Raw genomic sequence first — 17,850 nt, 5'->3', positions numbered from 1 at the left:
GGGTTTCACCGTGTTAGTCAGGATGGTCTCGATCTCCTGACCTCGTGATCAGCCCACCTCGGCCTCCCAAAGTGCTGGGATTATAGGCGTGAGCCACCGCGCCCGGCCAGGCGTCTTCTTAAGGAAGGAAGCCTGAAGGCAGCGTCTGCGTGAACACAAGAGGCCTCAGATCCAGAAGCACAAGCCGTGCATGAAAACACCAAAAGACTCACCACAGGGAGCAAAGGCAGCCAGGCCCTGCCAAACCAGAGGGGGCCCTGGCACCAGCGGCCACAGAGTGCTGCAGGAGGCATCGCACCCGAGGGCACACACGCAGGAAAACCGGGTTGAGAAAACATAGAGCTACTTTCCCTTCAGTATTTTCAGAATTAGTTTGTCCTAAGAGAAAAAAAAATACACAGTGAACATCACTCACGCGAGGACTTTTGATAAGCAAGAAGTCGCTCCCCACTGAATGTGTGATTTCTCGATTTTAAATTTTTTTAAATCATTTATTTATTTTTGAGATGATGTCTCACTCTGTTGCCCAGGCTGAAGTGCAGTGGCGCGATCTTGGCTCACTGCAAGCTCTGCCTCCTGGGTTCAAGTGATTTCTCCTGCCTCAGCCTCCCAAGTAGCTGGGATTATAGGCGTGCACTACCACACCCGGCTAATTTTTGTATTTTTAGTAAAGACAGGGTTTTGCCATGTTGGCCAGGATGGTCTGGAACTCTTGACCTCAGGTGATCCACCTGCCTCGGCCTCCCAAAGTGCTGGGGTTACAGGCATGAGCCACCGCGCCCGGCCCGATTTCTTGATTTTAAAATTAAAACAAAGGGGTAGTACAGCCAAAATAAATAAGAAAGCAAATTGCCATTTTTTTTTCTAATGGTACAAGAACAATTTAGTAAATAACATCTTCAACTTAAGATAAAAAGTAGGATATATTTATAATGAAATTTTCAAGTATTATTTCAAAATTAATCCTGTACAAATGATATATATATTTTGGAACTTCCAATATTTGCTAGATAATATTTTTTAAATACCAAACATCTTTGTGGTTAACGCTACCTTAACCTTACCAATTAGCCTTCTAAAAGTATATTACAACAGAACACAAATAGCTTAAAACACACCATACTGTTCTCTCCATAAAACAGACACAAGACACGGACATGAGCACATCTGGCCTGGCCAGTGACTCAGAACCTCGTTTCAGACCAGTACATCTGCAAAGGAGGCCACGCGGACCCATTCTCTCTCTCCTAACTCATACAATAAATATTATTTTAGATTTTCTTAGCAAACTAGGGGACAACTTACAGACCCCAACTCTCCCAGTCAGCCAGTGTCTGCAGTGTTTCAGGATTTGGGGTGGGAAACAGAAGATCTCACACATGTAGTGCTGATTTTAAATAAGGCATCTGTTTCTGAGACACGCTGGGAGAGCACAGCCACCTTCCTCACAATGCCTGCCTGTCTCTTCCAGAAATCGCCTCTGCTCGCCACACGATGCTGGTGTAACCACAAAGGATCCAGGACTTCTCCTGATGACTACACGAGTACAGGCGCTCCTACACACGAGTACAGGCGCTCCTACAAACACTGGTAAAGATTTTCACTTGGGGAACAGAAGTGTGAGGCTTGTTACCACCTGCAATCTACGCCTGGCTGACTCCAGGGGAAACCGCAAGAGTCGCTGCAGGGAGCCCCTGGCCCACTCTCCTCCTCCTCCTCCACCCTCCTTTCCTCTCCCTCTGGCCTCTCCCTGTGCCCCCCAAAGGTCAGATCAGATACGGGGCCTCAGTGTCCTTGTGCCTCCTGATGGCCGTCAGGCCTGACCAAGGGTCCAAGCTGCCCCTTCCCGGTGGCCAGCCACAGTGGAATCACACAGGGCCAGTGGCCTGAGAGGAAGAGACCAGCGGGAAGGAAAGATCCTCAGCAACAAAGTAAAACCAGAACAACAGAGGACCTTTCTGTGTAAGAATATTTGGCTTTAGAAGGTAAATAAAATAATTATATTTCTTAGAATAGAATTTTCTGACATCCCTAAATCCTACAGGTAAATTATTCCCAACAAATTTTCAAAAGGCAATCAATAATAAGTAGGTTCTTCTTAAACAATATGAGCATATGCTTCTTAAAGATTGGGTTACAGGCTGGGCGCAGTGGCTCACGCCTGTAATCCCAGCACTTTGGGAGGCTGAGATGGGCAGATCACTTGAGGTCAGGAGATCGAGACCATCCTGGCCAACATGGTGAAACCCCATTGCTACTAAAAATACAAACATTAGCCTAGCATAGTGGCGCACGCCTGTAATCCCAGCTACTCGAGAGGCTGAGGCAGGAGAATCGCATGAACCTGGGAGGTGGAGCTTGCAGTGAGCTGAGTGTGCACCACTGCACTCCAGCCTGGGCAACAAAGCGAGACACTCTCTCAAAAAAAAAAACAAACAAACAAAAAAAAAACAAAGATTGGGTTATGATCTTCAGTATCTATGTACACATCCTATGGTGGGATGGCTATCCAAAAAAACAAGTAAAAAGCCAAAGGTACAAATAAAATTTCATTTCTGCAGAAAAGTAAAGCTCTTACTGAATGGAACCGGGAAGTGAGAAACTGCAGCCAGCCTGGCCAGGCGCGGTGCCGCAGACCCTGTCATGCAGCTTCTCCCAGTTATGCAGCCTCTCCCTGTCACCCACAGAGAGCCGCGTCGGTGGCCGCTCAGAAGACACGTCCTACAAGTAACCCTTCAGACCCGTTCAGAGCTCCTCGCCGAGAGCCTATTAGGCTTTGAAGAGTTCGTCATTCCACGGGAAAAGCTAATTGTGATCTTCGAATGTTTTTCTAATCCTTGGCTCTCATTCTGTTACATATTTTACTCCTTGTTAAAGGCAAAACAAAACTTAAATTTCATGTCTTAGAAAAACATCGACCACACAATCAAATAAATAACGTTGATAAGGAGCATTCTGGGGCAGCGGCACACGGAGGCCAGTCCGCAGCAGTCACTCTCCCGGCCCTTCTTTGGAAGCCCTGCTCTGACTGTGTCTCTGTGCGTCGCTGCGTGGGCCGGCGTGACCCCCAGGGGGCGCAGGGCTGGCAGTGGCTGGCTCCACCGGAGTCCACGAGGACAGAGACTCGTGCACCGTCAGGGTGTGCTCCTCCATCTGGCGCTGCAGGCTGTCCATCTCCTGCCTGGGACAGAAGAAGAAGGAAGAAGGCCCAGATCACACCAGTGCCAGGCAGAACGCGCCACCTGTGGACAGCGTCACTCGCTAGCACCTGAGTGGACCTGGGCACCTTCGGGGATCCGCAAACCAACCGAGACCACAGAAGCTCAGCTGTTCTCGGCACCGTTCTCTACGCTGTGCAGAGGACAACAGAGGGCGTGTGCAGAGGACACAGGCTCAAGGACCAGTCCTGACCAGGCGGCGGGGTGGAAGCTGTCACTGAGGCCTGGCACACGCGACTTCCACTCCGTTACCTGCCCTCGGGGTGCCGCCTGGCTCCGCCCTACACACTTCGCTCAGCCTCAGGCTGCCAGGTGCACCGTGTGTGGCCTTCCAGCTTCTCAGGGCCTATCAGGGTAGTTTAACTCCAGGTAGTTTCCACCTTTGAGTTCACAGGCTGTGTGTGCAAGTTCTCCCACCTTTATATAAACCTCAGAGGCTGTGTGAGTTCCCCCCCTTCATATAAACCTCAGAGGCTGAGTCCCCCTCCCCCTTTATATAAACCTCAGAGGCTGTGTGAGCTCCCCCCTCCCCCTTTATATAAACCTCGGAGGCTGTGTGCGCAAATCCCCCATCCTTTTATAAACCTGCTCAAACTCTGCTGGGCACTCACTGAGTACTGGCACCAGGAGTGTCCTCCCAGCTAAAGAGGGCATTAATCTTTAAGACTAGCTGAAGTGCAGCACGGAATATGGTCGTACTTGAGCTGCTGGAGGCAGCTGTTCAGGTTCTTGAGGGGCTCCCTGCTCACGGCGGGCGGTGGCCTCAGCAGCTCCTCCAGCAGCGAGGCGGGAACTGGGCAGTCCGGGATCTTGATGGGCGTGGCAGGGTTGGAAGAGCCGGCCTCGCCTTTCGGCTCCTTTCTCTGTTTTTAAAAGCACATGATCAGCTTTCCCACCGTCCCCTCCCTCGGGTCAGTCTCACTAGCACAGCATGTGGCCTCCCCAACCAGTGGACGTGGGGCCTCTGGGAAGGGGACTGTCCTGGCCGCCGCGGCAGCACAGCACGACAGTCCCTGGAGCTCCAGAATAGCTGGCTGAGGAAACGCCTTTATTCCTAAGGCACAAAACCAGAGCAAAGCAGAGACAACCTAAGTCCTGGGTCTGCGGGAGGCCGGGGAGAGCCGCAGACTACAGCTCTCCCAGAGGCTTCTCCCACCAGAGCCTCAAGGCCTTGACGTGGAATTTCCCTAAAATTAAGTTAAGTTTTCCAACTTAGGCTCCCTTTTCTAGGACTTCAAACTGTTTCCACAGGTAAGCACACGATGCTAAACGGCCTCTGAATCCAAGCACTGCCCTCCCACCTGCCTCCTGGAAAACATGGACGTGGACCCAGCACAGAAAACCGCCGGGCGCCTGGGCACAGCTCCCAGGCCCCAGCCCTTCACACACAGCAGGGACTGCCAAGTCACAGACCAGCCGCTCATCTGCTTTACAAAGCACATTATAACAAACTGATATTTGAATTCACGGAACGAGGAAAACGCTGTTGGATGAACAAAACCGGAATGAAATGATTTCATCTGTCACCTGAGCAGGATACCCCATTATCACTGACTTTACACGGCAGCTGCTCAGTGTGGGCTAAACAAATCCGTTTATGTCTGAATGACTAACAAGTCTGCCAGCTTCCTGTCCAACAGCATCTACAGGGCACGTCGGCTACCCCGGGAGGGACGCAGGCCTGAGTACCGTCTTGGCCGCGCCGCGGCGTAGGTCCAGCTTGAGCTGCTGGTTCTGCTGGAGCAGGGTCTTCATGTTGTTCTTCAGCTCAGACACTTTTGCCTGGAGCATAAATTTATCCTTCTGGGTCATGGACAGATCTTCCTGGGCCATCTCCAACTCAGACTTGATATTCTGTGGAAAATGAAGTCAGATTTTTAAAAGCTAACAGATCTTAAACATCCTGCCAAGATCTGAGTTTGTATTTTCTTTTTTTTTTTTTTTTTTTTTTTTTTTTTTTTTTTTTTTTTTTTTTTGGAGACAGAGTCTTGCTCTGTCACCCAGGCTGGAGTGCAGTGGCGCAATCTCGGCTCACTGCAAGCTCCGCCTCCCAGGTTCACGCCATTCTCCTGCCTCAGCCTCTCCGAGTAGCTGGGACTACAGGCGCCCGCCACCACGCCTGGCTAATTTTTTGTATTTTTAGTAGAGACGGGGTTTCACCGTGGTCTCCATCTCCTGACCTCGTGATCCGCCCACCTCGGCCTCCCAAAGTGCTGGGATTACAAGCGTGAACCACCACGCCCGGCCCCGAGTTTGTAGTTTCATAGGTTAAGCACACGTATGTCCTCCTCGGCGCCGTCTAGATGATGCCAGTCCAGGTCCAAAATGCTCAGGACCGGAAGTGTGTCAAATTTCGGAATTTTGAATATTTGCATTACAACTACCAGCTGAGTATGCATAATCCAAAAATTTGAAATGTTCCAATGATCATTTCCTTTGTCACGTTGATGCTCAGAAAGTTTCAGATTTTGGATTTTTGTTTTTGTTTTGTTTTTTAGACACAGGGTCTCACTCTGTCATCCAGGCTGGAGTGCAGTGGTCCAACCACAGCTCATTGCCCACCTGCTGGGACTACAGGTGTAAGCCACCAGGCCTGGCCAGGTTTTGGATTTCTGGATGATGGATGCTTCTCGGCCTGTGTCTATAAATAAATTCTCACTGCGACTCAAGCCCCTCATTTACAAGGGAGACTTAGCAATTACACTCCTTTCCCGAGCAGTCAAGACCGAACCCTGATTTCTTTGTCGAGAAGTTTATTGCAAATTGGCAAACTTTTCCCATGCACCCTCCCATTTGCTGGAGTCCATGAAATCACGTTCTTGGTCCGTGTCACAGCGCGGCCAAGGGATCGGAGCCGGCCCAGGCTTCGCCCCTGCCTCTGTCCTGCCACATGACGTGGACCAGGTGACTTTGCCAGCGCCCCACTGGACGAGGGCGTCAGCTCCCAGGGAGCACTGCCTGGCTGCAGGCCGCACAGCACAGGGACCAGGGGCTGCCCCAGAAGTGCTGCTCCCGCCTGTGCCCAGCGCCTCACACACAGGTACCTGCAGCAGCTGCTGTAGCCCTTCCAGTTCCTTCCGGCCCTGCTGCTCCGTCAAGTCCAGCTGCTGCTTCAAGGACTGGATTTCTCTTTCTTTCTGATCCACCTCCCATTTGAGATTTTCCATCTAAAGAGGGGAAAGTCACATGGCCAAAAGAACATTAAAGTGGCTTTACTGCCCTGGAAAACGGCTCTGTGTTTTGGTTTAATCTTTTAACACCATATTCAGAAAACCATCACAGTTCCTCCCCAAGCAGGATGGAGTGAAGTCACCCAGGGCCCCCGTGAGTCCAGCCCTGCGAGTCCAGCCCTGTGAGCACAGCCCCCGCGAACAGTCACCTCTTGGTTTCCCACAGGCTGTTTGCTGAGCTGCTCGTCCAGCTGCTTCTGCAGGAGCTGGAGCTGCGCCCGGGCCTCGGCCAGCTCTGCTTGGAACTGTGCTATCTCCTGGGAATGTTTCCCCTCCCGAATCCTAGAGTAAAAAAACAAGAAAGAAGGGAATCGCCGCACTCCTCCAGTGTGCTGTGCCCTCTCGCTGGGAAATGCTGCCTGTGGAAGGCGTCCGTGCTGGCAGGCCCTCTGCTGTGCACTGCGTGCTGCAGCCATGCTTGGTGCCCCCAGTGTGCACTCGGGCAGTCCTCACGAAGCACCTGAGACTCACACTTCGCCGGCACCCCTCACAGATCCCGGAGACTCACTTCGCCAGCCCCCCTCACAGATCCCGGAGACTCACTTCGCCGGCACCCCTCACAGATCCCAGAGTGTGCCGGCCCCAAGACCACAGTGCATGGGGCCCACAGAGCCACAGCATCAGCCCCACGCCGGTCACCCCGTCCTGCCTCTGACCTGAAGCTAAGTACTCCTGCTGGGATGCTTTCTCTCCTGGGGGAGGACACGGGGCAGTGAGTGAGGCTCAGGCTTCTGGAGACAGAGGCTGGGTGCCTTCTACTCCTATGATTCACTCAAATACTAGGCAATTTGCAAAACACAGATGACCCTCGCTGTGCTGAAGGTGCTGAATTAGACCCCGCCCATTGCCAGGACAGCCATGTTTGAGGCCTGGCGGGGCCCAGGCACTCACTGAAGGTCGTCGGTCTCGGCCTGCAGCTTCTGCACCAGGTGTTCCTTGGCCTGCAGCTCCTTCTTCACCTCACTCAGCTCCAAGGAGGCCGCCTTGAAGTGGCGGCGGTTATGCCCGGCTTCCACCTTGGCAACGGCCACCTAGGAGGAAGGAAGCCACGTTGTCCATGCCCTGCGTGACACCCACAGCTTTACGATGTGCCGGGCGCAGGGGGTGAATGCACTCCCGGCCCCATGCACGTCCTGGCTGCCAGCGTGTGCTTCTCCACAGGCCTGTCAAGTTCCTTGTAAAGATGAAACCACCTGACCTGGAGCTTGGCACGCAGCAAGCGCACACTTATGTGGCTGCTGCTATCTGTTGAATGAACACATTTATTCGAGATTTCTCGGTCTAAATAGTTTTTATAGTCTTCTTCCAGTGTATTCACAGCCTGGACAACATAGCAAGACCCTGTCTCCACAAAAAAATAAAAATATTAGCAGGGCATAGTGATCCCAGGTACTCAGGAGGCTGAGGTGGAAGGATCACTTGAGCTCAGGAGCTCCAGTCTGCAGGGAACTGTGATCGCGCTGCTACACTCCAGCCGGGGTGACAGAGTGAGACCCAGCTTCAAAAATGAAATAAATAGGCCGGACAAGGCGGCTCATGCCTGTAATCCCAGCACTGTGGGAGGCCGAGGTGGGCGGATCACCAGGTCAGGAGATCGAGACCACAGGCCGGGCACGGCGGCTCACGCCTATAATCCCAGCACTGTAGGAGGGCAGATCACGAGGTCAGGAGATCGAGACCATCCTGGCTAACACGGTGAAACCCCGTGTCTACTAAAAATACAAAAAATTAGCCGGGCGTGGTGGCGGGAGCCTGTAGTCCCAGCTATTCAGGAGGCTGAGACAGGAGAATGGCGTGAACCCGGGAGGCGGAGCTTGCAGTGAGTGGAGATCGCACCACTGCACTCCAGCCTGGGCGACAGAGCGAGACTCCATTTCGAAAAACAAATAAATAAGTAAATAAATATAATAAAATAAATAAATACATTTAAAAAGTAAGAATAAAATTAATTGGAAGGCCAAGGCGGGCAGGTCATCAGATCAGGAGATCGAGACCATCCTGGCTAATATGGTGAAACCCCATCTCTACTAAAATACAAAAAATTAGCCAGGTGTGGTGGTGCACGCCTGTAGTTTCAGATACTGGGGAGGCTGAGGCAGGAGAATCACTTGAACCTGGGAGGCAGAGGTTGCAGTGAACCAAGATCGCGCCACTGCACTCCAGCCTGGCGACAGAGTGAGACTCCGTCTAAAAAAAAACAAAAACAAACAAACAAAAAAAACAACAAAAAAAAATTCAGTGAACCCTAAGCATGGAACAAAAGCTGGAGAGCTAGGGCACCGTGTGGGCCAGCCTGAACCATGGCCCAGCAGCAGGCCCCAGGCAAGGGTTAAATGGCTAGGCAGATGAGGCCTGTGGGGTCAAAAGAAAGCTGTTAACTGCTCCTATTAAAATATTCCTGCCACATTTTTTTTTTTTTTGAGACGGAGTTTCCCTCTTGTCACCCAGGCTGGAGTGCAATGATGTGATCTTGGCTCACCACAACCTCCGCCTCCTGGGTTCAAGCGATTCTCCTGCCTCAGCCTCCCGAGTAGCTGGGACTACAGGCATGTCCCACCACACCAGGCTAATTTTGTATTCACAGTAGAGACAGAGTTTCTCTATGTTGGTCGGCCTGGTCTTGAACTCCCGACCTCAGGTATCTGCCTGCCTCAGCCTCCCAAAGTGCTTGGATTACAGGCGTGAGCCACCATGCCTGGCCACCTGCCACATCTTAAAATTAATTCTACTTATAAAGAAACTTTATTGTTTCACCCCTTAAAAAAAAAATCAAGAACCTTTTTCTTTTTATCTCAATTACATTATCATAGAAAAGTTCTTACAGGCTGTGGCAAAGTCAGGTCATAGGAACAAAAGAAGCTTTACTGTTAGGCCAAAAAGTTTGAATTGTGAAGCAATTATTTTTTTACAAGTTCAATTAAAACGGGATTTAAAGGAAAAGTGATGTGTTCTTTCCTGCCTTTCTCTAGAGACAACCAGTTATTTCTTGTGTTCCTCCTGGAAATTTTCTACATATACATGAGCATCAAATGCAAGCACACACACCACAGCCCTTGCACGGACACCCCCGCCATGCACATACACACACACCACACCCCAGGCACACACACCACAGCCCTTGCACGGACACCACAGCCCTTGCACGGACACCCCCGCTGCACACATACACACACCACACCCCAGGCACACACACCACAGCCCTTGCACACACACCACAGCCCTTGCACGGACACCACAGCCCTTGCACGGACACCCCCGCTGCACACATACACACACCACACCCCAGGCACACACACCACAGCCCTTGCACACACACCACAGCCCTTGCACGGACACCCCCGCCGCGCACATACACACACCACACCCCAGGCACACACGTGTGTACAGACATCACAACCCTTGCATGCACCGCCCCCCACGTGCACACACACCACACCCCAGGCACACATGTGCACGCACACGGCAAGCATGCTAGGAGTAGCTGCTCTGTGCCAGGTGTGGCGGAGGTAGCCAGCAAGAAGCAGCGTTCTAACGGAGAAGCAGGGCCCAGACAGGGCACCTGGGGGTCAGGATGGGCCTCTGCTGGCGACTTGACCAATACGTCAGTGAACACCTGAAGCAGGGCAGGGGCCAGCCACGAAAAGACAGCTCTCTACACAGAGAAGGGTCCACAGAACCACCCCTCTTATCTGCCGAACACAAATGGGATCCTATGCTATTCTCAAGTTTGCTTTCGCAATGCAACACGACATACAAGACACCATTCCTAACACAATATAAATACACATGCACGTGGAGCTCACTGGCCCCAGGCCCTCACAGCTGCACCGCCATTTAATCTAACGCCACCTTCTAAGGACCAGAGCAGGTGCTCTGTGGCCTCTGTCACCAACAACTGCAACGCACCTTTGCTCTGTGTAACTGCTGGAAGGAGGCTGGTGTGTGAAGGACCCTGCATAGATTTCTAGGCACTGGAGCGTCCTCTGGAACGCCCCGTGAGCCGGAAGGTGGCACGCACCTGCTCCTTGAGGCTGTTCACCTTCTCCTTCTCCTTCTCTAGTGACGCCTGCAGGGCCTGGACAAGATGCTTCATCTGGCGATCCTCCTCTTCTTTGCGCTGCAAAACCGCCTGCACCTAGATCAGATTGCAGGAGGACAGATAAGGAAGGACGTCAAATTACAAACACACAAGGCTGCTACAGCAGGCAATGTGACACACATCGCATCACAGGCGCAGGCACACACCAGGGAGGTAGAGGAAACTCCACTTCTGAAGAATCTGTTACAAAAAACAGAATCCTAGGTTGCGGGAGCATGATCACACGGCCGCACTCAAGAACGTGGCATGCCTGTGGGACCCACGGCTCCAGAGGCCGGGGCAGGAGGATCGCTGGAGCCCAGGAGGTTGAGGATGCAGTGAGCTATGATGGTACCACCGCACTGCCCTCTACCGCGCTGCCCTCCACCGCGCTGCCTTCCACTCCGGGCAAGAGCCAGACCCTGTCTCAAAAAAAAAAAGAATGGGCCGGGCGCGGTGGCTCGCGCCTATAATCCCAGCACTGTGGGAGGCAGAGGCGGGTGGATGACGGTCAGAAAATTGAGACCATCCTGGCTAAGACAGTGAAACCTCGTCTCTACTAAAAATACAAAAAATTAGCTGGGCGCAGTGGTGCACGCCTGTAGTCCCAGCTATACTGGAGGCTGAGGCAAGAGAATCGCTTGAACCCGGGAGGCAGGGAGCCGAGATCGCGCCACTGCACTCCAGCCTGAGAGACAGAGTGAGACTCCGTATTACTAACAGAAAAAAAAAAAAAAATCAAACATGGTGGCTGGGAACTCAAAAAATACATACAAATCGGGCTGCAGCCGGGTATAAAAAGAACAGAAGTGGTGGGAACTAGGGCAAAATATGGAACTAAGATGGGATAGTCAACACCAGTAGCTTGATTTGGCCCCCAGGATTTCCCTGAAGTGCCCAGCCTGGTCCTCAATCCAGAGAGGCTGTGGAGACTAAGTAGCTGAGTGAGAACCAGGTCAGGGTTCAAGTCCCAGTTCTGAATTGTGTGAAGCTCTCGTTAAGTGCCCCCTACAAACAATGTCACCGTCTGGGACTGGAACTCAGCCACACCCGCATGGGAGGTCTGCCCCCCAACTAAGCAGGTCTACCCCCCGACTAAGCAGGTCTACCCCCCGACTAAGCAGGTCTACCCCCCGACTAAGCAGGTCTACCCCCCGACTAAGCAGGTCTGCACCCCGACTAAGCAGGTCTACCCCTCAACTAAGTATGTCTACCCCTCAACTAAACAGGTGAACTGAGCACACGCAGGGGCTCCAGCCTCACCTCAGAGCCCAGCCCTGTACCAACAGCTGGGGACCCAGGGCTGTGGGTCACCTGGACCCCTGAGCCTGTTCTCTTGGCTGCAGGCTGGGTGGGCTAGGAGTCAGCACAGGTGACTGAATCTGGGTGAGATTCTCGGAGTGCGCGCAGCCCCGGCAACTCTCACGAGTTTGACGGGTTTGAATACCTGAAGGTTCAGCTGGACTAGGTCTGCCTCCCTCTTGGCCAAAGCTGTTTCTAGGATGCTGTTGTGTTCCCGCAGAGCTGCGTTGGACTGTCCGAGGCCCGTAAGCTTCCCTTTCTCGTGCTCTAATTCAAGAGCCAACTTCTTGTTTGACTCCTCGAGGCGTTTTATCTTCTTCCTAAAGCCTCTGGATTCTTGAAGCTGAAACATACCAACGTCACTGTGAAATTATCCGCACTGGTGAGTGGAGTTCACATACCCCCAGAAACAGGTGAGTTTTCAACAAGAAACAGCGAAAACTTAGGCCAGGCATGGAGGCTCACGCCTGTAATCCCAGCACGTTGGGAGGCCAAGGTAGGTGGATCTTCTGTGTCCAGGAGTTTGAGAACAGCCTGGCCAACATGGTGAAACCCCACCCCTACTGAAAATACAAAAATTAGCCACTGTCGTGGCACATGCCTTTAGTCCCAGCTACTCAGGAGGCTGAGGCAGGACAATCGCTTGAACCTAGCAGGTGGAGGATGCAGTGAGCTGAGATCGTGCCCCTGCACTCCAGCCTGGGCAACACAGCGAAACTCTGTCTCAAAAAAAAAAAAAAGAAAAGAAACATCGAAAACTAAAACACAGCAATGGGCTGGGCGTGGTGACTCACGCCTGTAATCCCAGCACTTTGGGAGGTCAGGGGTTTGAGATCAGCCTAGCCAACATGATGAAACTCTGTCTCTACCAAAAATACAGAAATTATCCAGGTGTGGTGGCGAGCACCTGTAGTTCCAACTACTCAGGAGAATGAGGCGGGAGAATCACTTGAACCTGGGAAGCGGAGGCTGTGGTGAGCCAAGATCGTGCACTCCAGCCTGAATGACAGAGTGAGACTCTGTCTCAAGACAACAAAAACAAAAACAGAACAATGGACACCACACAACCAGCGATGGACTCCACATGACCATGCGACGGACACCACAGGACCGTGCGACGGACACCACAGGACCGTGCGACGGACACCACAGGACCGTGCGACGGACACCACAGGACCGTGTGACGGACACCACAGGACCGTGCTGCTTGCTTCATGATCTGAAGGCTGTCGTGTTCATGGTCAGTGGCTTCCCCAGGCCCCTCTCATTCCTCCCCATGGCCAAGAGCCCAGCCTTCTCCTGGGGCCATGGGCTTCTGGAGAAGTCTGTCCAGGCACTGAGCCCTGGCTAGGCCACTCAGCAGGGTGGGCATGAGCAAAACCACTTCAGGACAGGACACAGCCAGTGAGTGGAACGGGCAGCCGTACTGTGACAGAGCTCCACAGGGAGGGGGTGGGGAGGGACGGGAGTGCTGGGAACCGGAGGGGCTGGGGGGGCGGGACACTGAGCTGCCACCTGCACCGCTGAAGCGAGAGCTGCCTCTGAACCTGAGATATCTGAATTTTTTTTTGAGACGGGGTCTCACTCTGTCGCCCAGCTTGGAGTGCAGTGGCGCGATCTTGGCTCACTGCAACCTCCGCTCCTGGGTTCAAGCGGTTTACCTGCCTCGGCCGCCCAAGTAGCTGGGACTACAGGCACCCGCCACCATACTCAGCTAATTTTTGTATTTTTAGTAGAGACAGGGTTTCACCATGTCAGCCAGACTGGTCTCGAGCTCCTAACCTCGTGATCCACCCACCTCAGCCTCCCAAAGTGCTGGGATTACAGGCGTGAGCCACTCGCCTGGCGAAGTTGGGTTTCTTATTTGCAACCAAAGCATTTGAACTGAGAAGAGTTCCACTGGGAATTCTGTAACCATTCCACCAAAAGGCTGTACAGTGATCCTCCCCAGAGGGCTGGAATCAGGGCCTGCCCCACCACAGAGCCAGAGGCCGACGGTCAGAAGGTGGCAACACCAAAAGTAGCAACGCTGGGCACAGGGTGAAGTTTTGTTCTTCGGGCCTCATGCGTGGCAGCATGCCCAGGGCTCACGTGACCTGCCCCACGCTGCCGCCACAGCAGATGGCCAGGCCTCACCTCGTCCTCCAGCTCCAGCACCTTCTCCCGGGACTCCTCCAGCTCCTGGCTGGTCAGCGCGATGACCTCCTGCAGTTCCTTTTCCAGCAGCGTCTTGTTATGACTGACAGCCTGCAGCTCCGCCTCCAGGGCCTGGATCCTTTCCTAAGGGCCAAGACGGAGCGGGCGCTTGGTCATGGGACAGGCCCTGACCCCCTCACTTCCCGTGGTCCTGCAGGCATGAGGCTGTGTGGCTGCACACACCAGACACCAGCTGTCTGACACAGTCTCACAACCTTCCTTTTTGTTAAAGAAGTTGAATTAACCGACCACAGCACACACACAATGACACACAGGGATAGTTGGGACAAACAAAATCATCTCTTCAGTTCAATGCTTCTAAAATACAGAGGAAAATCTGACCTGCAGACAATGGCTATAAATCACCATCTGTGGCAAGCAAGCAGCTCCAGGCGTAATAAATACCACACACGTGCTCACGCACCACACATCACACACACACACACCACACACGCTCATGTAACACACACCACGTGCACACGTGTTCACATCCCACACACCACACACATACACGTGCTCACACCCCACACATGTTCGCACCCCACACCACATATGCACATATGTGCTCACACCTCACTGCACGCACACGTGCTCACACCCCACACACCACGCACACACACTCCACATGCTGCACGCACACATGCTCACACCTCACACATGCACGGATACACGCAGGCACAGGTGTCCTCTCACACCCCGCCCACTTGCTGCCTCGATGGTACCAGGCCCTTGCCAAGCACGTTCCAGGACCACCTAACTTAACCCTCACATGAGAAGGTTCTCATTCACCTCAATTTGGCCTCATTTCGCTGAGGATCAAAAAGGTCAGAAATTTGCCAAAAGTCACCACTTGCGAGGGGTGAAGCCCGGACAGACAGAAGACATCGGCTCGCGGCTGTGCTATTCCTCAGCTGCAACAGCGTGGCGAGGGGCCGGCTCTGCCCAGCCTTTGTGACCTCCCCACCCCAGCCCTTAGTGAGCCCAAAGAAGATGGCAACTGAATCAGTCTCCCCAACATTTTACAAAGCAACCAGGTGAGAGGGAGCACTTATTTATTTAATTTTAGACACAGTCTCTATCACCCAGGCTGGAGTGCAGCAGCAAAATCACGGCTACTGCAGTTTCAGCCTCCCCTCCCAGGCTGAGGCGATCCTCCCACCTCAGTGTCTCAAGCATCTGGGACCACAGGCACGTGCCACCATGCCCGGGTAATATTTTTGTATTATTTGTAAATATAGGGTCTCATTATGTTGCCCAGGCTGGTCTCAAACTCCTGTGCTCAAGTGATCCTCCCACCTTGGCCTCCCAAAGCGCTGAGATTACAGGTGTGAGCCACCGTGCCCGGCCTAGTTTATTTAATTGCTGGGATTATAGGTGTGAGCCACCGTGCCTGGCCGAGTTTATTTAATTTGACAAGAAAACCCCACGTTATGACACAGTCTCTTCCTAGCCATAAATTCTTAAGTGGACAGGAGATAGAAACAAACCACATGTAAGAAGAAATACTAAGTTGTCGGTGCAAGGACGCAAACTGGAGAATAATAAATAAAATGCGGATGAACTCACTCAGGTACAATGTTATACCTACCACGAAAGGTGAGAGAGCACGGAGGGCCACGGCCTCCACGGAAGGCCATGCTCAGAGCCCTCCAGAAAGGGCACCTGCTTGTTCTGGGCCACCGCAGCGTGGCTACCTCTAAACGCTCCCTGAACCCTGCCAAACGCTGACCCCACGCCCTCACTCCTGCTTCTCAGTGAGTGCGGAGGCTCATTTTCCTCCTGAGATGCACGGAGGTGCAGAGGCAGCTGGAACGCGAGTGGACCAGGGCAGGCCCTCCCTCTGCCCCAAGGGAGCAGCTGAACTTCTCTGAGCCAAGGAGATTTCTTGAGGAAAATCAGGTGAACACCACAGGCCACAGACCACAGGCCGTGCGGGGTTCATGAGGGAGACGCGAGGCGATGCTCAGTCACTGTGGGTTCCTGGCAACCTTGAAGCTGAGCGGGAGTTTAGAGAGTTGCCACCTCCCACGCAAGCTCGGCCCTGCTAGCCTTTAGGGGACAACTGCCGATGGAGAGCCCTTCCCTGCACTGAGGGGCTGGTGACCCTGGCCGGGGATGGCACGCCGTTACCTACATGTAGAGCCAGGCTGCTGTCACTGCTGCCGCCCTGGGCTCGGAGCTGGCCCAGCTCCGCGTCCGCAGCCTCCTTGGCCGCGAGGGCCTCCTGCAGGCGGCGGCTGAGGATGCCCACGGCGTTCTCATAGGCCTTATGTTTGGTCTTCATCTCCTTCTGGGCGCTGGTCAAGTCTGAGCCCAGCCGCCTCATCTTCTGCTTCTGTTCCGTGATGGCCCTGGGGTGTCACGAGGGAGACACAGGAGGAAGCTGAATTATCCCGACGTGACTGTCTGGCATTCTGGTTCACCTATCCCCCCGCCCCCTTCCCCCCGGCCTCCCCCACCTCCCCCGGGGCCCCACCTCCCCCCCAACCCCCCCCACCTCCCCCCCAGGCCCCCCACCTCTCCCCGGCACGCACAGACTTACTTCCGGGCTTCTTGTTGCAACTCTTCGATTTGTTTCTTCAGCGCCTCATTGGCCTCTGTGACTGCAACCAGCTGCTCCTTATCGAACTGCAATGACTTTGGAAGGGAAGGAGGGCATGAGGAGCGGCAATGCCACCCCCACCCTGTCTCCCCTCCCTGGCTCCAGCCCATCACCCCCACCAAAGGCACTGCTCAGGTTCGCCCTGGAGGACTTGGGCCTTGAGAAAAATCCTGAGAGAGACGTCTGCCTTCTTACAAACCACTTTTTTTTTTTTGAGATGGAGTCTCGCTCTGTCACCCAGGCTGGAGTGCAGGGGCACAATCTCAGCTCACTGCAACCTCTGCCTCCCAGGTTCAAGTGATTCTCCTGCCTCAGCCTTCCAAGTGGCTGGGACTACAGGTGCCTGCCACTACGCCCGGCTAATTTTTATATTTTTAGTAGAGACAGGGTTTCACCATATTGGCCAGGCTAGTCTTGAACTCCTGACCTCATGATCCACCTGCCTCGGCCTCCCGAAGTGCTGGGATTACAGGCGTGAGCCACCACACCTGGCCACAAACCACTCATTACTGAGGCCAACAAGCATTTCCAAACACTGTCTAGAGCATCAGAGGCACAACAGGACATGACTGGTTCATAGGAAAGCCTGTGGACCCAGGACCCCTCCTCCAAACCCCCAGGACCCAGGACCCCTCCCCAGGGCCCCAAGAACCCTCCCCAAGGCCCCCAGGACCCCTCCCTGGAGAGCCCCAGACCCCTCCCCAGCGCCCCCGGGAACCCTCCCCACAAGCCCCTGGATCCTCTCCCCACAGCCCCCAGACTCCTCCCCTAGAGCCCCCAGGACCCTTCCTGAGACCCTGAGACCCTTCCCCGGAGACCCCAGGACCCCTCCCCAGAGACCCCAGGACCCTTCCCTGGACCCCCCCGGATGCCCTCCTCAGGATCAACTGTGAACACTGAGGGCTGAGTCCCCGACCTGCTCCTGCCCTCGCAGCCTTTCCCCAGTTCTTGTGTGTGAGGCGAGTCCCCACAACCAGCCCAGGCCTGCAGCTGTGGGGTCCGAACATGCTCTGTCCGCACTGCTGAGTCCTCCAAGCCTCCTGCAGCCCAAGGAGCCGGCCCTCCCCTCGGCCCACCTCCCCACCCCGGCACCAGCGCTAATCCATCAGCCCCCACTTTCCAACACTGATGGCGCCGGCCACACCACCTACTCACAGGCCTCAGCCTGGCTCCTAACGAGCCAGACACGCTGACCAATCTGCCTGCCGGGACCTTGGCTCAGTC

At 53.9% G+C, this 17,850-nt stretch overlaps 1 protein-coding gene across 6 annotated transcripts in view; it reads right to left on the bottom strand.

The window, feature by feature from the left end:
- Window positions 1-2,842: 2,842 nt before the first annotated feature.
- Window positions 2,843-17,850, bottom strand: part of GOLGA3 (golgin A3) — a 51,254-nt gene continuing 36,246 nt past the window's right edge. For all 6 annotated transcript variants that reach the window (XM_058424573.1, XM_032168211.2, XM_058424577.1 and 3 more), the window contains 11 exons: window positions 16,567-16,661; window positions 16,159-16,375; window positions 13,965-14,108; window positions 11,974-12,171; window positions 10,467-10,583; window positions 7,340-7,479; window positions 6,598-6,730; window positions 6,263-6,385; window positions 4,908-5,072; window positions 3,918-4,081; window positions 2,843-3,181 (listed from right to left, as the gene is read on the bottom strand). In XM_058424573.1, coding sequence (XP_058280556.1) covers window positions 2,992-3,181; window positions 3,918-4,081; window positions 4,908-5,072; window positions 6,263-6,385; window positions 6,598-6,730; window positions 7,340-7,479; window positions 10,467-10,583; window positions 11,974-12,171; window positions 13,965-14,108; window positions 16,159-16,375; window positions 16,567-16,661 — 1,686 coding nt within the window. In that variant the 3' untranslated portion in view covers window positions 2,843-2,991. The remainder of the gene's footprint in view (window positions 3,182-3,917; window positions 4,082-4,907; window positions 5,073-6,262; window positions 6,386-6,597; window positions 6,731-7,339; window positions 7,480-10,466; window positions 10,584-11,973; window positions 12,172-13,964; window positions 14,109-16,158; window positions 16,376-16,566; window positions 16,662-17,850) is intronic.

This window comes from Hylobates moloch, unplaced genomic scaffold, assembly GCF_009828535.3.
Source record: "Hylobates moloch isolate HMO894 unplaced genomic scaffold, HMol_V3 SCAFFOLD_12, whole genome shotgun sequence".
Classification (NCBI taxonomy): Eukaryota; Metazoa; Chordata; class Mammalia; order Primates; family Hylobatidae; genus Hylobates; species Hylobates moloch.
Note: the sequence above shows the minus strand (reverse complement) of the source record. Positions and strands in the feature narration are given on the sequence as shown.